General features: G+C 45.0%; 1 protein-coding gene across 2 annotated transcripts; it reads right to left on the reverse strand.

The window, feature by feature from the left end:
- Positions 1-2,088: 2,088 nt before the first annotated feature.
- On the reverse strand, positions 2,089-21,322 carry LOC129530306 (uncharacterized). Of its 2 annotated transcripts, XR_008675781.2 has the most exons (4): positions 21,193-21,322; positions 19,960-20,098; positions 6,388-6,533; positions 2,089-2,206 (listed from the first exon to the last, which is right to left on the reverse strand). XR_008675781.2 is itself a non-coding variant. In XM_055377146.2 (3 exons), exons 2-3 carry the CDS (start codon positions 19,964-19,966, stop codon positions 6,214-6,216), a joined length of 327 nt encoding a protein of 108 aa, XP_055233121.1. In that variant the 5' UTR covers positions 19,967-20,098; positions 21,193-21,322; the 3' UTR covers positions 5,797-6,213. The 2 variants fall into 2 exon arrangements, 1 of the variants encoding a protein (XP_055233121.1); XM_055377146.2 differs by lacking the exon at positions 2,089-2,206 and having other exon boundaries at positions 5,797-6,533.
- Between the last annotated feature and the right edge of the window lie 604 nt (positions 21,323-21,926).

Raw genomic sequence — 21,926 nt, forward strand, 5'->3', positions numbered from 1 at the left:
TAATCTCAGCTAATTGAGAGGCTGAGGTGGGAGGATCACTTAAGCCCTGGAGTTGGAGGCTGCAGGAAGCAGTGATTGGGCCACTGCACTCCAGCCTGGAAGACAGCATGAGACTCCATGTCAAAAAAATAGAAATAAAATAAAAAATAAAATTATTTATTTTAAAATAAACACATTATTTATTTCAATTATTTTATTTTTCTATTATTACTATTATTTTTTAGATGGAGTCTCACTCTGTTGCCTAGGCTGGAGTGCAGTGGTATGATCTCAGCTCACTGCAACCTCCACCTCCTGGGTTCAAGTGATTCTCCTGCCTCAGCCTCCTGAGTAGCTGGGATTACAGGCATGCACAACCGTGCCTGACTAATTTTTGTATTCTTGGTAAAGACGGGGTTTCACCATGTTGGCCAGGCTGGTCTTGAACTCCTGACCTCAGGCGATCTGCCCGCCTTGGCCTCCCAAAGTACCAGGTACAGGTGTGAGTCACTGTAATCGGCCAAAGATACATAAATAAATAATTTTTAAAATGGTACTGTACACTAAAGAGCAGAGGCCTATGAAACCAGAAAGAATTGCTCTGCTTTTCCTAATTCAAGGGTGGTGGTCAGAAAGAAACCCCTTTCTGCTTCAAACTACAGTTCCACCCCAAAACGCTTTAACACTATGACCTGTTTCGTGCTTCCAAGTATCAGCCAAAGGTTTCGGCAAGATTTGACCAAGTGGCTTTGAGGAACAAATATACTATAACTTATTCCTGTGGATCTACAGGCATCAATCCACCCTGCCAATTCAACAGATCTAGAAATCCTTTCCTTCCCGCATCATTTCCACTTGCCACAAGATAATAATCTCATAATATTTATTTATTTATTTTTAAATAATTTCAACTTTTATGTTAGGTCTAAGGGGTACACATGCCGGTTTGTCACTACGGTATGTTCTATGGTAGTGAGGTACGGGGTATGCATGAACCCCCCACCCACGTACTCAGCACTGTACCTGTGAACCCTGAAAATCTGAGACAGGTCTCAGTCAGTTTAGAAAGTTTCTTTTGCCAAGGTTGAGGACACACACCCGCGACACGGCCTCAGGAGGTCCTGGCGACATGTGCCCAAGGTGGCCAGAGCACAGTTTGGTTTTATATATTCTAGAGAGACATGAGACGTCAATCAACATATACAAGTTGAACACTGGTTCAGTCTGGAAAGGCAGGACAAAAAAAGAAAAAAAGCAAAGGTGGGGAGACTCAAAGTGGGGAGGGGGGCTTCCAGGTCACAGATACATAAGAGAAAAATGGCTGCATTCTTTTGAGTTCCTGATAAGCCTTTCCAAATGAGGCAATCAGATATTCATTTATCTTAGTAAGCAGAGGGGGGACTTTGAATAGAATGGGAGGCAGAAGCCCTAAGCAGTTCCCAGACGGACTTTTCCTTTAGTGATTTGGGGGCCCCCGAATTTATTTTCCTTTCGATACCCAACAGGTGGTTTTTCAACCCTAGCTGTCTTCCTTCCCTCCCCCTTCTAGGAGTGCCCAGTGTCTGACATCCCCATCTTCATGTCCATGTGTACCCACTGGTTAGCTCCAACTTATGAGAACATGCTGCATTTGGTTTTCTCTTTATTAATTCACTTAACATAGTGGCCTCCAGCTGCATCCATGTTGCATCACTTCATTCCTTTTTATAGCTGTGAAGTATTCCTTGGTATAGATACACCACATTTTCTTTATCCAGTCCAATGCTGATGGGCACCTGGGTTGATTCCTTGTCTTTGCTATTGTGAATAGCACTGCAGTGAACACACTAGTCCAGGTGTCTTTTTGGTAAAATGAATAATCTCATAACATTTCCAGATCAATGAAACATTTTTTAATTGCCTAAACATTTTTATTTATAAATTTTTTTATTATACTTTAAGTTCTAGGGTACATGTGCACAATGTGCAGGTTTGTTACATATATATACATGTACCATGTTGGTGTGCTGCACCCGTTTACTTGTCATTTACATTACGTATATCTCCTAAAGCTATCCCTCCCCCCTCTCCCCACCCCACGACTGGCCCCAGTGTGTGATGTTCCCCACCCTGTGTCCAAGTGTTCTCATTGTTCAATTCCCACCTATGAGTGAGAACATGCGGTGTTTGGTTTTCTATCCCTGCGATAGTTTGCTCAGAGTCATGGTTTTCAGTTTCATCCATGTCCCTACAAAAGACAAGAATTCATCTTTTTTATGGCTGCATAGTACTCCATGGTGTATATGTGCCACATTTTCTTAATCTAGTCTATCACTGATGGACATTTGGGTTGGTTCCAAGTCTTTGCTATTGTGAATAGTGCAACAATAAACATACGTGTGCATGTGTCTTCATAGCAGCATGATTTATAATCCTTTGGGTATATACCCAGTAATGGGATGGCTGGGTCAAATGGCATTTCTAGTTCTAGATCCTTCAGGAATCGCCACATTTTCTTCCACAATGGTTGAACTAGTTTACAGTCCCACCAACAGTGTAAAAGTGTTCCTATTTCTCCACATCCTCTACAGCACCTGTTGTTTCCTGACTTTTTAATGATTGCCATTCTAACTGGTGTGAGATGGTATCTCATTGTGGTTTTGATTTGCATTTCTCTGATGTCCAGTGATGATGAGCATTTTTTCATGTCTCTTGGATGCATAAATGTCTTCTTTTGAGAAGTGTCTGTTCACATCCTTCGCCAACTTTTTCATGGGATTGTTTGATTTTTTCTTGTAAATTTGTTTAAGTTCTTTATAGATTCTGGATATTTGCCCTTTGTCAGATGGGTAGATTGTAAAAATTTTCTCCCATTCTGTAGGTTGCCTGTTCACTCTGACAGTAGTTTCCTTTGCTGTACAGAAGCTCTTTAGTTTAATTAGATCCCATTTGTCAGTTTTGGCTTTTGCTGCCATTGCTTTTGGTGTTTTAGACATGAAGTCCTTGCCTATGCCTATGTCCTGAATGGTACTGCCTAGGTTTTCTTCTCGAGTTTTTATGGTTTTAGGTCTAACATTTAAGTCTTTAATCTATCTTGAATTAATAGATTCAAGGTGATAGATATACAGGTAGATAGATACATAGGTGGAGACAGATAGATGATAAATAGAAAGATAGATAGATAGATAGATAGATAGACAGAATAAATAAAGAGATGATGGGTAAAAGAATTCCAAGCCAGGCATGGTGGATTATGCCTGTAATCCCAACATTTTGGGAGGCCAAGTTGGGTGGATCACTTGAGGTCAGGAGTTTGAGACTAGCCTGGCCAACACGGTGAAACCCCGTCTCCACTAAAAATACAAAAAAAAAAAAAAATTAGCAGGGTGTGATGGTGATCACCTGTAATCCCAGCTACTTGGGAGGGTGAGGCAGGAGAATTGCTCGAACCCAGGAGGTTAAGATTGCAGTGAGCCAAGATGGCACCACTGTGCTCCAGCCTGGGTGACAGAGCAAGACTGTGTCTTAAAAACAAAACAAAACAAAAACAAAAACACATATATTATAAAATAGAGGTAAACATTTAAAACATAGAGAAATCTTAGAAGAAAATAGATGAAAGTTTCTCAGCACTGCTGCTGTCTGGGACTGGAGGGTTCCATGTGGTGGGGTGTCCTGTGTACTGCAGGGTGTTGAGCAGCGTCCCTGAGCTCTGCCCACCAGATGCCAGCAGGAGGTGGCAGTTGTGACAACTAAAAATATCTCCACATATTGATGCAGGTGGATGTTTCGTTTATCTAGAAGCTGGAAATGCTGTTGTAAATTAAACAAGTTGGAAGAGGACACCAGAACTGCTGTGTGTCAGAGATAGTATGTGTGAAAGTAAAAGATAAAACAAACGGAGGGCCACATTGACAATATTATAATGGAGAGGTTCTTATTGTCCCTCACATACAAAGAACTCTTAAAACACTTGAGGGGTTTGCAGGGGCTCGTCTCTAGCACGCCAGAAGCAAAGATAGACAAATACAAAAATATCTTTGCTTTCTTAGGGTAAGCACTATTTATTTCTTTACTACAGGGCTAGAGTTGCCTTATTAACATCCTGTATTTGAGGGCTTTCTCAATCCAAATGTAAACACAATCAAATGTGTAAATCAAGTTTGGGTATCAAGATTATAACAGTTTCTTAAAATAAGTGAACACATTCATCTTTTGCTAGGCTCTGTGACAGTTTATGCAGCAGGGAAATTAATTCATCATGAGCAATTTACCAGAACCTCCCTTAAAATTGCCCAAACCAGGGCCTTTCTGCAAGATAAGCCTTTGGTAACATTTTCAGTTTTTCTCATAGTTATTGTCAAATAGAAGGTTTCTATTTCTTCTGATGACAACAACCAACATCTCACTGATTTCCCTAGAAGGATCAAGTGTTTCTTCAATACTCCCAGTGTTATTACTATAAGGGGTTCTACATAGTATTCACTTTTAAAACTGCCTCCAAATGACTTCTTTCCGATTTCTATTTTGTACATTTATGTTTTCTCAAATGAAAGATTCATTTTTATTTGTTATTTTTATTTTAAGAGAGAGGAGCTCACTCTGTTGCCCAGTCTAGAGTGCAGTGGTACAATCATGGCTCACTACAGCCTCAAACCTCTGGGCTCAAGCAATCCTCCCACCTCAGCCTCCTGAGTAGCTGGGACTACAGGTGCGCACCACCACATCTGGCTCTTTTTATTTTTTGTAGAGATAGGGTCTTGCTATATCACCCAAACTGTCTTGTCAAACTCCTGGCGTCAAGCAATCCTCCCACCTTGGCCCCCCTGAAGATGCGTTAATCAAATCCCTGAATTTGTTTCTTGTTCCCAATTATTAGTTGTGTTGTTTTAGCTTTATGAATTTTTTTACTGCTGTTTGCTTTACTTTTTTTTATTTTAAAAATATTTGGAGCTGGGCATGGTGACTCACACCTGTAATCCCAGCACTTTGGGAGGCCAAGGCGGGCAGATCACTTGAGGTCAGGAGTTGGAGATCAGCCTGTCCAATATGGTGAAACCCTGTCTGTACTAAAAATACAAAAATTAGCCAGGCATGACGTTGGGTGCCTGTAATCCCAGCTACTCAGGATGCTGAGGCAGGAGAATCACTGGAATCTGGGAGGTGGAGGTTGCACTAAGCCAAGATCCCACCCCTGCACTCCAGCCTTGATGACAGAGTGAGACTTTGTCTCAAAAAATATATATATATATTTGAACGTATATATTTATATATATATGAACATATATGAACATACATGAACGTATACATAAACATATATATGTATATATATAAATATGTATATATTTGAACTGGATGATTTCTTCTGATTTAAATTTTCTTTCTTGTACCACTTTAGTTGCTGTCTTTGCTTTGTATAGGTAGCACTCACATTGGAATCATTTTCTGAAATAGTACGTAATTCAAGCTTTCATTTGTACCCAGATCAAGTTATTTAGGAGAGCACTTCTAGTTTAAAATGTCTGAGGACACACTGGTTGGTTTTTTATTTGTTCTCTTTTTAGTTTAGCTATGAATGTCTGGATTTATTATTTCATTGTCAAAGAATATGACATTCAATTCCTGCTACATCTACATATTAAATGCCTCCTCGTCCCATTCATATAAAATCACTTTTTCTAAGTGGTCCATGGTTGATGAAAGAAAAAGATTATTGCTTACATAATGTATGACATTTAAGAGAAGCCTTATGCTTTATTCATTAGACACATTTATTTATGTATTTGCTTTATTTGAGAATTAAAGACAAAGGGAATTGTAAAAGGAAATTATTTTTAAAAAGACTCCTTGGCAGGGCGCCGTGGCTCATGCCTGTAATCCCAGCACTTCGGGAGGCCAACCCAGGTGGACTGAGTCCAGGAGTTCAAGATCAGCCTAGGCAACGTGGCGAAACCCTGTCTCTACCAAAAATGCAAAAAATAAAAACAAAAATAGCCGAGCATGGGGGCACATACTTGTGGTCCCAGCTGCTTAGAAGGCTGAGGAGGGAAGATCACTTGGGCCCATGAGGGAGAGGTTGCAGTGAGCCAAGACGGTATCACTGCACTCAAGCCTGGGTGACGAGCGAGACCCTGTCTCAAAAAGCAAAAAAAAAAAAGAATTGAATTTTCAGTTTCCATGGTTGGGAGAATGAACTGTAACCATACCCAGTATTGTTTTTTAAAGTATTGTGAAGCCGATCACACGCCTATATTTTCACATGATTCGAAGGTTCATTACAAATGTCAGATGCCCATCATGATTGCCAGCCATCCAGGCCAGTGAAGAAGGGTGGTCAGTCATCAGAATAACTCCTAGGACCTCTTGGGGGAGAGGTGATCCTCCTTCTATAGGACCCAGCTGGGCACAAGCCGCATCTCTGAGCCTTACCTGAGCAGGCTGGACGGACACCTGAGGAGTGATCAACACCACCAGCTTCCTCGTCAGCCTGTGTCTCCTCAGTGACTGCCCCAGGACCAGGGCGCCCTGGCAGTAGATGTCATCGGTGGCCAGTGTGACAAAAGCCTGATCAGTCACTGTGAAAATCAACAGAAACACCAGAGTTACACTCCTGAGGGACAGCAGGGGTGACGAGGCCATAGTCACCTCTCCTCTCCCAAGATTCATGGCTTGGGCCAGACGTGGTGGCTCACACCTGTCATCCCAGCACTTTGGGAGGCTGAGGTGGGTGAATTGCTTGACCTCAGGAGTTCGAGACTAGCCTGGGCCACATGGTGAAACTCTGTCTCTATGAAAAATACAAAAATTAGCTGGGCATGGTGGCATACCTATAGTTATAGCTACTTGGGAGGCTGAGGTAGGAGGATACTTGAGCCTGGGAGTTTGAGGCTGCAGTGAGCTGTGATTGTACCACCCTACTCCAGCCTGGGTGACAGAGTGAGACCCTGTCTCAAAAAAAAAAAAAAATCACAACTTGCAGTGAATATTCAGTATTCTAATTCGCATACATGCTTCCTTTCATTCTAAACAAAACAAAACACAGGAGGAGAATGAAGGAACCTTAAACATGAGACAAAGTCAACCCAACGGCTATGCCCGTTTCCTGATGCTGCAATGCCATGGAAACTCATAGCTACTATCCCTTATTTTATGTTGTGTTTGACTCTTGAAAACTCACCCAAAGTGTTTAGATCTTAGGTGGAAACAAAAGGCAAAAAGTGGAAGTGATGGCTTGATGACCTGAGTTACAGCAAAGATGTAACCCAACTCACTCAAAAGAACTGTGCTTTGGGCTAGGTGCAGTGGCTCATGCCTGTAATCTCAGTGCTAGGGTCGAAGAAGGGGGATCATTTGAGCCCAGGAGTTTGAAACCAGCCTGGGAAACACAGCAAGACCTCATCTGTACTGGAAAAAAAAAAAATTAGCCAGGCAAGGTGATGCATGCCCGTAGTCCTAGCTACTTGAGAGGCTGAGGCAGGCGGATCGCTTGAGCACAGGAGGTCAAGGCTGCAAAGAGCCATGATCACACCACTGAACTCCAGCCTGGGCAACAGAGTGAGTCCCTGTCTTCAGAAAAAGAAAAAAGAAAGAAAAGAAAAGAATTGTGCTCCACAAAGAAGCAGCCAAACATGTTATTTAAATTCTGGACAGACCATTTCTTACAAAGACTTCAACTTCAACTCGGTTGTATGAGGTGGTACAGTCAACATAAGGAAAAGTGTATTGTTTCATTAGGTAGAATGTGCTCAGTTTCCTAATGCTTCAATAGGAAAGGAAGGAACTCTCACATTAGATATAATTAATGGCTTTTACGTCTCCGTGCATAAGACTGATGTGAACTTTGGTAATGACTTTTAAACCACTCGATTCTTGGGCACCCAAGCCCCTGTTGCCAGGAGAAAGACAACAGTCCGGAGGGCAGCCAGCAATGCCGAGAAGTCCCACACAGTGTGCAGCCCAGTGTACTGTCTATGGAAATTAAAATGCTCAGCATGTAGGCAACCATGGCACCTTCCTCAGAAGCAGCACTCCAAGAGAAGCCAAACCACAATTCACACTAAATATAACAAACACAAGTGTCCCAGACGTGTGGCCCAGGGCTGCCTCCTTGACCTTTACATTGCAATGGGGTAAATTCCAAAATGTGCCTGTTACAGCTGCTCCTGTAGATTCCTCTCCCCACCCTTGCAGGAAGGAAGAACAAGAATTCCTGACATCTCCACTGGGAGTGAGTATCATAGACAGCAAACTTTACAACTTAATTCTGTAGAATAAAAGATATCTGTCATCAGTCCATATCTATCCATCTGTCCATCATCCATCCATCCACCCATCCGTTCATCTATCATCTGTCTACCTATCCATCTGTCTATCATCTATCATTGGATAATATCTGTATTATCCATCTACCTATTAGCTATCCATCCATTCATCCATCCATCTACCTATCATCTACCAATTCTCTGCACATCTATTACTTTCTATCTTACTATCATCTATCTCTATCCATCCATCCAGCTATCCATCTATCTCTCATTTATCCATCCTTCCATTATCTATCATTTATCCATCCATCATCTATCTATCCATTTATTCATGCATCCATCCATCCATCATCTACCAATTCTCTGTACATCTATTTATTATCTATCTTACTATAAATCTGTCTTTATCATCTATCAATCAATCATATATCTATCCATCCATCTATCATCTATCTATCCATCTACCTATCATCTATCCATCCTTCCGTCTATCCACCTATCATCTACCAATTCTCTTCACATCTATTATTTATTATCTATCTTACTATCATGTATCTGTATATCTATCTAATCCATCTATCTCTATCATCTATTTATCATATATCATCTATGTAAATTTATCATCTACGTATCTATGATCTATCATCCAACTATCTCCATCATCTCTCCACCTATAATTTTCTATTATCCATCTATCTATCTCCATCTGTCATCTATCTATCATATATGTGTACTCTCTGTATCTACTTATTTATTCTATCTATCATATATGTGTACTCTCTGTATCTACTTATTTATATCTATCAATCTTTCAAACATCTACCTGTCTACCTACAGTCTATAGATTATAAATTGTCTCTAGCACCATTATCTATAATCTATCTATAGTTTTCTTAATTACTAGCTTTAAAATGATAATAATGGTGATTATTACTCTTTTAAACATTTCCAAAGGCCTAAGCTCTGACCAAAATTATTTCCCAAGAACAGGCGTAGCTGTCATGGACCCATTCAGCCATCTGTAAGGCTCTTTTGTCTCTAAGCAGAGGAGAGAGATGGGAGAGGAAGCAGACATTCAGGACTGGCATCTGCAAAGCCCAAAGCTGGCCAAGGTACTGTGTGAGCTTTACCCACAGACCTCGAAAATCACACAATGTCCAAAACAGAGCCAGAGATCCAATCCCCTACGCCGTCCTCACCAAGGTTTTTCTGACCCATATCTTGAAAGATTGTGGAAACAGAAAGAATTACCAAGTAGAACCCCCAGTGTTGAACCCTAAGTGTGAACATATTTCTAAGCAGCATAATGGGTATCCCCACACCTAAACATATGACCTGCTTAGAGCGTCACCTTTCCACGCAAACTCTCAAAAAATTAATGGGAAATTAACATAACGTAAAACAAACCACTTTAAAGTGCACAAGTGACTCGAATTTAGTCCATGTGCAATGTTGTGCAGCCACTACCTCCAGGCAATACGAGGACATTCTCATCACTCCAAAAGGAGGCCCTGTACCTATTACACAGTCACTCCCCATTCTGGCAATCATGAGTCTGCTTTCTATCTCTGCATTCCTATTTTGGATATTTCCTATAAATGGAATCAAACACTATGTAGTTTTTGAAAATGGAATAATTTTGTATTTCCTTTTTATTTATCACAGTAAACTTCAGATGACATAAAATTCACCATTGTAAAGAGCACAATTCATCACAATTTTGTACACCCACCCCTTCTATCTAATCCAGGGACATTTCATCACCCCAAAAAGAGACCCTGCACTCATTAAGGAGTATCTCCCCATCCTCCCTTCCCCAGGTCCTGAAAACCACCAATTAACTTTTTATCTCTGTGGATTTGCCTGTTCTGCATATTTCATGTAAACAGAATCAAACATCATATGGCCTTTTGTGTCTGACTTCTTTCCATAAGCATGATGTTTTCAAGGTCCATCCATTTTCATCAATTCAACCATGTAATTAAAAGTGTAAACCAGGAATCTTCCAAGCAAAGATGGTGGATGCGGAGCTCCTAGTTTCTCTTTCCTTCCTTCTGAGATAAAGGGAGAACAAACTAAAAAGTGTGCTAAGGAAGGCAAGTGTGAACCCCAAGCCAACAAGGAGGCAGGAGAAAACTGTAAGCCAATAAGAGAAACTGGAGAAGTCACTGAAATTCTTCAGAATTCTCAGAGGCCAAATATACCCATCACGAGAGGCAAAATCAGATAATAGGACCACTCTACAGGAAACCAAAAGCCCAAGAAAAAATAATTACCACCAAACAGAAGTGGAATTCCCAACCTATAGCATAACCTTGACAAATTCAGACGAGTCGGCAACCCTTGCAAGTGGGCACAGCTCAACTGACATTCCTCATTTTTATACATGTAGATATAAACCATTACAGGTATTTGAAAAACACCTTCACCACAAAAGAGAAAACTAAAAAGTTACGGGGTGGAATGGGAAGAACCCCATAAATACCAGAGAATTCATGGAATAGAAATTCAAGGAACAGACAGACATAAAAATTCTGACTGCATTAATTAGTATTCTTTCAAAAGATTACAGGGAGAGGGATACATCTATAAACCAAGAATCAAATGCTATAGAAAAGATCACTCCAAGGATAAGAAATAGTTATTAGAAGTTAAAAATATGATTTGCTGAAATGAAAATGGAATAACAGAAGGTTTGGAAAATGTCAATGAGGAAATCTCTCAGAAAGTACAATTAAGGGACAAATGGAAAATTTCAGAAAGCTAGAAGCCTACAGGAGTGATTCAGAAGGTTCACCAACATAAGTTTCAGAATAAGAGAATAGAAAAAAAAAATAGAAGAAAAGTTTTCAAAGAAATTAAACAGGAAATGTTCTCAACAGCAGCAGAAAGTCAGTCTTCAGATTTTAAAAGCCCAGAAAGTATGCAGCAAAAGAAAAAGAAAAAGAAAAAAAAAAGAAAGAAAGAGAGAAGAAGGAAGGAAGGAAGGGAGGGAGGGAGGAAGGGAGGGGAGGAGAAAGGAGGGGAGGGGAGATGTGGACAGAGAGACAGGGAAAGAAAGAAAGAAACTCAACAGTCCTTATCCTGACAATATGTTTCTGGAGTTTAAAAACACCAAGGATAAGCAGAACATTGTGATAATGCCAAGAAAATGAAAAGTAAAATAAAAATACAGGTCAATCCTATTAAGGATGAGACTGAGACTTCTTATCATGAATAGTGGACACTAAAACAAAGCATCATATCTAAACTCTTTGAGTGCAATGGTCCTCAACCTAAAATTGTATACCCAGACCAAGTAGCTAAATTTCTAGGCCCAGGCCAATTAGCACATCTGCTGCACATTTATACGCCACATACCATTTCTCAGGCAGGTATTTGAGTATGTGTTTCACACTAAGAATAGACTTGTATTCTTTTAATTTAAAAATACATTTTTTTGCACATGCCTGAAGTCCTAGCTAACTTGAAAAGCTGAGACAGCAGGATTGTTTTGAGCCCAGAAATTGGAGGCTGCAGTGAAATATAATTGTGCCACTGCACTCCAGCTTGGGTGACAGAGCAGAGCCCTGTCTTTAAAGAGAAAGTGTGTGTGTGTGTGTGTGTGTGTGTAATTGCAAAGTAGATGGCAAAGTAAAAAATAAGATAAATCAAATAATATATGTTATGAAAAGAATCATCAGCAAAGCAATGTCAAACTGAAAACAAAGTGCTATTTACAATTTTTAGCCTTTCATTGGCAATATTAAGATTTCTTTGTGATCTCCAATGTATAGATTATTGAAATCTGAGGAACCATGTTCAAGGACCCTGTGAATTAAAGAATAGAAAGGAAAAGGAGCGCATCCTTTAGGAACTACAATGACAAAGGTAAGAGAACTCCCGAGGAGGGGCGTTGTTTTGAGATTTCCTCCTGAGCTGACTGTTCTGTCCACCTTCGAGATGCTCAGAGGGATTGGCTCCCCTCTGAACTTCACCACTGAATCTGAGAATGAGGGCTAAATCACACTCCAAAGGCCATGCTTTGGGATTTTCCTCCAGAAACAGATGACTGAGGTTAGACCTTGCTATTTAGATGCTTGGTCCTGCAAGAGCAAGCTTTGCAGAATATTTGCTGTGGCAACTCCTATACCCCAGTAAGGAAGAGTCCACTGTTTCCAACCCCACTTACTGACCTGCGCTCTTAAGGAGCAGAGAAGAACACAGAACATATAAAATGAAATTTGGCACCATCTGACCTGGGACATGGGCTCCACCGGGTAGATTCAGATCCCTGTTACCCACCTCCTAGGTCTCCCTGAGAGCCCTAGAAGCCTCGTCTGTGCAGAGCATTTATGACATGAATTCTGGGGTAAGGAGAAGTCCACTTGCCTCCAATCCCACATTCTACTCTTGCATAACTAACTGAGATCTTAACCGAGAGGCACAACAGAAAATGCTGGGGTTGTTCATTATGTTGTTGTAGTGGTGGTTTTTGAGAGAAGGTCTCCCTCTGTTGCCTAGGCTGGAGTGCAGTGGTATGATTTCAGCTCACTGCAGCCTCAACTTCCTGGAAGCAAGCAATCCTCCTACCTCAGCCTCCTGAGTAGCTGGGACCACAAGTGCACATCACTACGTCCAGCTATTTTATATTTTTTGTAGAGACAGATTATGTTGCCCAGGCTGGTCTTGAACTCCTGGGCTCAGGCAATCTGCCTGCCTCATGCTCCCAAAACGCTGGGACTACAGGTGTGCTTCTGTGCCTGGCCTTTTTTTTTTTTTTTTGACAGGGTCTTTCTCTGTCTATCACCCAGATTTCAGTGCAGCAGCAGCATTACAGCTCACTGAAGCCTGGAACTCCTGGGCTCAAGCAATCCTCCTACCTCGGTCTCCTGAGTAGCTGGGACTACAGATGCTCACCACGACACCTGGTTAATTTATTTTTAATTTTTCGGTAGAGATGGGGTCTCTTGCTCTGTCACCCAGGCTGGTCTCAAACTCCTGGCCTCAAGCAATCCTCCCGTCCTGGCCTCCCAAAGTGCTAGGATTACAGGTGTGAGCCAGCCACCGCACCAGACTAGAAAACATTTAAAATGGGTCTCTGCATCAATCACCCTGAGCCACAGCTTCCCTCCTTTGCATTCTCTGCTCCACCCTGTAGATTCTGGTTCCTGTTATCTGTTTCCTCAGTCCTTGAAAACCACATTTTCTCCCCCAACATAGAGTGAAGGCCATCAGCTGCCCTGAAAGCCAACCCAACGCCAAGGGTTTTCTCACTGTCTGCAAATGTAAGCTGGGTCCGGGCTGCTGGTCATCTCATCCCCCACACTAAGTCCCCACGTCCAGCTCCACCCCTCTGGGTCTTCAAGCACATCCTATGATGTGTGCTACTACCATGGGGCTACTACCACTCCCTTAACTCACCTGGAACTCGCTCTCCTCCCAGCACATGGTTGCCAGGGAAAAAACCACCCATCCCTCAGAGATCTTCCTGCAAACCCTGCTCCCCAAGACCACCCTTCTCATTACAGTCCCTCACCTCCCATGACACAGGACCCTTCATCTCTTGTGCCATCTTACCTGCTGTGCTCACTTTGCTTACTGGTGGGCTCATCGCTGACTCCTTCCCCTAGCAAACCTATGAATAAGTTTCCCGGGACTGCTGTGAGAAAGCACCATACACTGGGAGACTTAAACAACATACATTTACTCTCTTGCAGTTCTGAAGGCCAGGATTCCAAAACCAAACTCTAGAGAAGGGTCCTTCCTGCCTCTTCCAGCTCCTGTCCCTGGGCTTGTGGTCACATCACTCCAATCTCTGCCTCCATCTCCATATGGCCTCCTCTGTGTCTGTGTCTCTTCTTCTATCTCTTAGAAGGACACCTGCCATTGGATTTAGGGCCCACCCAAATATTCCAGGATAATCTTATCTTGAGATGCTTAACTAATTGCATCTGCAGAGACCCTATTTCCCAATAAGGTCTGTAAACCTAAACTAAAATTCTAGGCCTCGCAACTACCTAATTGGCCAAGAGCATTCCAAAGTTAACCTGAAAAACGAGTTCAGGCCATAATGAGGAGAGGGTCAGACATGCCTCATCATACCCTCCTCCATTTTGGAATTCAGGGAAAGCTGACCACCATAAACATCCACACAGACCTCAAGTCTGATGAGAAACCTTTACAATCTATTCTCTCTGAAGCCTGCTACCTGGAAGTTTCACCTGCGTGATAAAACCTTGGTCTCTACAACCTCTCATCATAACGCAGACATTCTCTTCTATTGATAATAACTCTTTCGACTAATCAGAACATTTAAAAATCTACCTATGACCTGGCACCACCCCCCGCAACCCCCTTGCTTCAAGTAGTCCCACCCTTTCAGATCAAAGCAATGTGTATCTTACATGTATTGACTGATGTCTCATGTCTCCCTGAAATGTGTAAAAGCAAGCTGTACCCCAACCACCTTTGGCCCATGTTGTCAGGACCTCCTGAGGCTGTGTCACAGGCATGTCCTTAACCTTGGCAAAATAAACATTCTAAATGGATTGAGACCTGTCTCAGATACTTTTGGGTTCACAGGTCCCATTCACAGCTTCTGGGGGGATGTGAGTTTTATGGGGTACACTGCTTATCCCAGTCCACAGTGCTGTGCCATAAGCTGCCCACACAATGGCACCTGCTTAGAGAAAGAGTGAAGGTTTGAAGCTGGAGGCAGAAGACGAAGAAGGTGAAGGGGCAGAAGATGTCTGTGTGGGCCTAATGACATGCTCTCAGTGCATTACACATTCACTGTGGGTTCACGTCCCAGGCAATTCCCAGGCACGAGAATCTGCTACGTGCTGGGCCCAGCAGCTAACAAGGTACAAGCTCTGTCCTCAGACACCCACAACTCCATGAGAAACATCAGCCCTAAGAAATGGGTGTTTCAATACCGCAAGGCAAGTCCTATGGCAGGCAGCAGTTTTTGAAAGGGCACCATCCAAGCTCAGGGATAAATGGCCAGGAAGAACTTATCCATCAAGAAATCAGTGGATCAATAAACAAGAATGAATATGGCTCCCATCCATCCAGGAGTGTCTAGATGGGGCATACCTATGCATTATCATTAATTCCCTTTCCAACACAGACATGTACTTCAAAAACAAGTAAACCGGGGCTTCAATGAGTAATTAAATGTCTGAGGTCACCTCTGACTCCAACACCAACAAAAGCCCTCAAAATAGCTACTGTCTCCTACCTCCAATAAGAAACTGAACCAAAAATAATAAGTCAAAGAAGGAAGAGGCAGAAAAAATCCACCAGCCAAGGCCAGAGGTGGAGATGGTAGGTTGCATGCTGCATCCTGCATTCCTCACAGCATAGCAACAGCAGCTGGAGAACAAGGACCCACAGGAAGAGATGGGGTCAGAGGGCCTGGATTACAAAGGTGATATGCAGCCTTTTCTATTATCCTGAGGCTTATGAGGAGCTATTTCAGGGTTCCAAGACCTGTAAGAAGGTCTCATCTCCATTGCCAGGGAGGGCCCTCTGGCTGTCTAAAGAAAAGGATGATGCAAGTGAACCGGCCCAAAGCAAGGTGCAGAGGACAACACAGAGAAATGGCAAAGTGATCAGTGATTGATCGCCACCTGTGCTAGTTTTATAGTTCTTCATGAGGGCATCACTGACAACTAAGAGAAATGGCAAAGTGATAAGTGACTGATAACCACATGCCTGGTTTTTTACACCTTCATGACAATCTCAGTGACAACTAAAATAAATGACAGAGTGATCAATGATTGATAACCATGTGCATGGCCTTTTTATCTCTTCATCAGGACGTGAGTAACAACTCAGCGAACTGGCAAAGTGATCAATGATTGATAACTATGTGTGCTTGTTTTTTTAATCGCTTCATGAGGATCTCAGTGACAACTAAGAGAAATGGCAGAGTGATCACTGATTGATAACCACATGTGCTGGCTTTATAGCTCTTCATGGGGACCTCAGGGAAAACATGAGGATTAATGGGTGTTATAGACGGATGATAACCCATCCTGAAATGCCTTGGATGAAACCCTAACCCACAGAACCTCTGAATGTGTCTGCATTTGAAGATGGGGTCTTTAAAGAGGTGATTCAAGTAAAATGAGGTCACTAGGGTGGGCCCTAATACAGTAGCACTGCTGGCCTCATTACAAGAGGAGATGAGGACACAGACAGACACACACAGAAGGATGACCTTGTGAGGACACAGAGAAAGACAACATCTACAAGCCAAGGAGTGAGGTGTCAGGAGGAAACAGCCCTGCCCACACCCTGATCTCAGACTTTCAGCCTCCAGGGCTGTGCCAGACTAAATGTCTGTTGTTCAAGCTTCCCAGTCTGTGGGACTTTGTTATGGCAGCCCCAGCAGAAAAAAACAGTAGTATTCAAATAAATGAGTTATCCTATTATGGGCTGAATTGCACACCTCCAAAATTCATATATGAATGTCATAACCTCCAGGACCTCAAAATGTGAGTGTATTTGGAGATGTGGTCTTTAAAGAAGATATTAAGGTAAAATTAGGTCACTAGGATGGGCTCTGATCCAATAGGACTGGTGTCCTTATAAGAAGAGGAGATTAGGCTGAGCGTGATGGCTAACGCCTGTAATCCCAACACTTTGGAAGGCCGAGGCAGGTGGACCACTTGACGTCAGGAGTTTGAGACCAGCCTAACCAACATGGAGAAACCCTGTCTCTACTAAAAATACAAAAATTAGCTGGGCATGGTGGTGCATGCCTGTAATCCCAGCTGCTCAGGAGGCTGAGGAGGAGAACTGCTTGAACCCAGGAGGCAGATTGCACCATTGCCTGGGTGACAAGAACAAAAGTCCATCTCAAAAAAAAAAAAAAGAGGAGCTTAGGACACAGACACACACAGAGGGAAGACCCTGTGAGGACCAAGCCCAGGAAAGAGGCCTCAGGAGGAACCAGCCCTGCCCACACTTACCTTGATCTCAAACCCAAAAGAGAATGCAGACAGGGCTGCATTTAGAGTGAGAGTTTTATGGAACTACTGGACACCCTGTTTCTCTCTTTGGTTTAGAGTTGGGGGAATACTGACCATAGTCACACAATGACAGGACAACACCAGTTGGCACCAGAGCTCTCCAGCAACAAGGTATCCGAGACTCAGACTTTTGCTTTGGAACAAAAATGTGCACCTCCTGAAGGTTAGCCACTTCCCATCCAGGACACTGTAAAACCCATCTAAAGTGCAAAGACAGACCAGCGGATTGAAATAGAACAGATCATGAAACATTGATTGATAGGTGCTTAGCTTCCACATCACCTTGCCCTCAAGAAACAACTGGTGATCAAGTCGTGGTGCGGGGCCACAGAACAGCCACAATTATCCAATGCTGCTGCATTCAAAGAGGGAGTTTCCACTCCATGTGCCAGTGCAGCAGACTTTCAGCAAAGGCACGGAGTGGAAAAACAGCAAAAGAACTTGTCACTGCACTACAGCCCACAAAAAGGAGACACTGTCACAAAATCAAGTCCAGCCTGGAGATTGCAGTGGCTGAGAATTTCATGACTCTGTGACAACAGTTTCTTTCTACCCCTTGCCTGCCCCCCTGCACTCAAGGAATCTTCTGATCACCCCTCAGAATAACCTTAGCATCTTCCTTCTCAGCCGTTCTCTACTCAAAGGCAGTTTTTGTTTTCTGCAAAGAGTTAAGTCTTCTATTCTGGCATGAGGCTGACCAAGATGTATGCGAATGTCTGTCTTGAATGCTGCTATTATACAGACACTAGCAGGCTTGGGGACACCTGTAGCTTTCACTTTAGAGAGCTCCAAACGCGTCCTTAGAACAGAGAATCTTTTCTGCTATTCCTGGGAATAGAGTCTTCCAGTACACCTCATGAAAACAGCCCTTAAGATCCCTGCCCCAAAAATTTCCCTGTCTAAGTCCAGAGTGAGAGAAAACAAGAGAGAAGCAGCTCTGTGATTTACCAAATCTCTCCTCTGAATTAAGAAGTCATCTGTTCTGTTTGTGTGTTTTAAATTGCATTCATGGCCAGGCGTGCTGGCTTGCGCCTATAATCCCAGAACTTTGAGATGCCAAAGGAGGAAGACTGCTTGAGCCTAGAAGTTCAAGACCAGCCTGGGCAACATAGCAAGACCCTGTCTCTACAAAATTAAAAAAATGTACAATTAAGGGCCGGGCACAGTGGCTCACGCCTGTAATCCCAGCACTTTGGGAGGCCGATGCAGGCAGATCACAAGGTCAGGAGTTCGAGACCAGCCCAGCCAATATGGTGAAACCCTGTCTCTACTGAAAATACAAAAATTAGCTACTACAGGCATGCGCATCTGTAGTCCCAGCTACTCGGGAAGCTGAGGCAGAAGAATCACTTGAACCCAGAAGGCAGAGGCTGCGGTGAGCTGAGATTGCAACAATGAACTGGAGCCTGGGCAACAAAGTTGGACTCTCTAGGGAAAAAAAAAATATATATATATATATACATACATATATATATACACACATACACACACACGTGTGTGTGTGTATATATATGTGTATGTACATATATGTATGTATATATTTATATATGTGTATATATGTATATGTATATTTATATGTGTGCATATATGTGTGTTTATATATTTATATATGTGTGTATATATGTGTGTGTGTATGTGTATATATGTATATATGCACATTTAAAAATAAATACATAAAATGCACTCATGAATGATCCAGTGTGGTCTAGTACAAAAAGGAGGTGTCTTAATGATTTAATGATAAAAAATAGAGCCAGCATCTTTCTTGTGGGATGAGGTTACAATCTATGTTCACATATCTAGGCCTCTTAAGTCAACCGGTATATCTGAAGTCCACAAAACCCAAGGACAGGGAGATGGGGCTCACCGGTCCTTGCGGGGCAGGCCTTTTCTGCCATTCCTGCCATTCCTACCAGCCAGCCCTCTGCCTGCAGGAGGATTAACCTGAATTGTTATTTTTTTTAATTTCAATTTTTTTAGAGACAAGGTCTCACTCTGTCACTCAGGCTGGAGTGCAGTGGTGCAATCATGGCTCACTGCCACCTTGAACTCCTGGGCTCAGGACCCTCCTACCTCAGCTTCCCTAGTAGCTGGGACTACAGGCAGGTGCCGCAATGCCCAGCTGATTTTTAAATTATTTTTCTAGAGATATGGTCTCCCTATGTTGCCCAGGATGGTCTCAAAGTCCTGGCCTCAAGCAGTCCTCCCGTCTCAGCTTCCCAAAGTGCTGGGATTACAGGCCTGAGCCACCAAGCCGGGCCATCCCTTTATCTGTACTGGAAACAGAAATTAAACCCACGGTCTGAACTTTAAGAACTCAAGGCAGCGTCTTCCCAGAGCTTTAGTTAGGGCCGTCTCAGAACAGACTTCTTCCCATGGGCCTTCCAGGCAGTGACAGGCTCAGACACTGCTATTGGGAATAGTCAATGCTATTCCCAAGAAACAAGCCCATTGAGTTCCAGGACTACATTTTACAAAAGGAAACTGGTGAGATCCCAAGGCCCCCTTCACTTGCTGTAAATCACCCCCTCCCAGCAGCTGAGGCTGGTATCTCCATTCCCTCCAGCCCCAGAGAGACCTGGGCGAGGCAGTGAGGGGGAGACTCGGGGTTTGGGGCAATCCTGCGGTCAAAGTGGGGTTCTCCCCAGTGCAGACCAATCTCTCACCCATGCCAGTAGGAACAGGCAGGCTGAACTGAAGGAGCCTGAGCTACTCACCCGACATGGTCCGTGGCGCCGCACGCAGTGGGCGCGGACCCGCAGACCTGCGCCCAGGCGCAGTGGGTGGAAATAAATCCTCGTCACGAACCCGCAGAACAGAGGCGCCGTCTTTGGGAAGCCGCGTGGATTTCCAGGCCTGGGGGCGACAGCGTGGCTGTTTCGACACCCTCGGCTGCAGGCCCCGCCGGTGTCACCCCCGGACTCCTACTCACTCCATGCCACCTGCGCCCCACGGGGCCCCGGCCTCCCCCGACGCCCCTGAGACCCCCACGCCCCGCACTTCCTCCTCGGCGCTCTAGGTCAGCCTCGTGCCCTCTGGCCAGGGGCCCCTTGACCCCCTGTCCTCCCCACAGTCACCTGCGACCCCGCTGCGTCTTAACACCCATGCGCCCAGCAACGACACCGCACGCGGAACACCGCCCGACCTCAGCGGTGTCAGCAGCTGCCCCGCCGCCCAGCGCACTTGCTTGGAGTACTGGACATCCTCTTCCCCCACCCCAGCTGCCCCCCGACCCGGTCACCCCTCTCCACTCCCTGGCCCACCCCTGCGCTCCCGGACCCCAGTATCGGCACCTCCTCCGAGCTTGAGCTGCCTCTGCCCGCGCCCCCAGGACAGGCGCCCCCTCCCCCGTCACTACAGTGCCGCCCCATCCCGGCCCACTCCTGCGCCTCTCGCCGCCCCTCCTCCCCGTCCCGGCCTTCTGCCCATCCTCTCCAAGCGCCCCCGAATCCCCTCCACGCCCTGTACCTCTCCCTCCCCGCGCGCTCCCGCAGCCTCTGCCTTGGGCCTGCGCCTCCCTCCCCAAGCCTCTCAGCTCCACGCCCCCGCCCCCGTCTGTCCTCCATACTGAGGCAGCCTCCGTCTCCCCGTGCCCACCGCGCCTGGACCGCCTGTACTCCTCAGCACTCGGCGCCTCGGCTCGGCCCACCCACCCACAAGCGCCGCTAGCCTATCCCTGCGCCACGCACCCCTCCCCGCCTTTGCTTTTGGGCAACCTCTCTCTGACCTCCAGCTCCCAGCGCCTCTCGCCCCTCCTCTGCACTCCAAGGCCGGCGCTCCTCCCCCAGCCCCCAGCCTCTGCCTCTGGGTTCCGCCCGCGCCCCGCTGTACGCCACCCACCCTCGAGACCTCCTAGGCTTTCGGGCAGCCTCAGCACCTCCCGGCCCCCAGCCGCGCCCAGGCCTCCTCCACTGCATACGATCCCCTGCACCCCGCTGCAGCCCCCGCACCTCTTCCGGCGCCCTGGCTGCCTCTGCCCGCCTCTGCCCGCCTCTGCCCAAAGCCGGCGCTGGGGGCCCTGAGGGCAGCGATTGGCCTCAGTCCTGAAACCCGGCCCCGCCTCCGCCCGGCCCTGGTAGGCGCGGGTCAGCTCCTCAGCCCTGCAGCCCTTGCCCGCAAGCCCGCGCGCCTCCTGGTGTCCAGCCCCAGCTGCCGAGGAGAGAGACCCAGGAACCGCCAGTGGCTGCGCTCCACGCCGGCGTCCAGCCCCTCGCCCACCGCGGCCCCCTTGGCAGTTGGCGGTTTCTAGGTTTGGACATTTAACCTTTAATTGGCCGGCGCCAAAGTAAATGTTTGCGATGACTTAAGGCCCTGGGCCCAAGGCCAGCGCGCAGCCCGAGTGGAGGCCGCTCTGGAAGCCTCCCAGAGGAGAAAGCAGAGCTCATACACTATCTTGTTGAATGCATGAAAAATACACGTGCGCAAACTTGCACGCATGAATGAATGAGTGCACGAAAGAGAGAAAAAATGAGTGTTCAGGCCTCAGCTGTTGAATACATAGCGAGTGAGTGGCTATACGCACGCGGTGAGTGCATGTATGAGTGAGTGCATGTATGCGTGAATGCATGTGAGGCGAGAATGAACAAACAACTATTCGTGAATGAGACAGCGAGGAAATGAATGAACCAGTGAATCAACATTTGCGCCAAGGAGGGAATGAATGCATGAGTTGAAGGCATGAATG

This window comes from Gorilla gorilla, chromosome Y, assembly GCF_029281585.2.
Source record: "Gorilla gorilla gorilla isolate KB3781 chromosome Y, NHGRI_mGorGor1-v2.1_pri, whole genome shotgun sequence".
Lineage (NCBI taxonomy): Eukaryota > Metazoa > Chordata > Mammalia > Primates > Hominidae > Gorilla > Gorilla gorilla.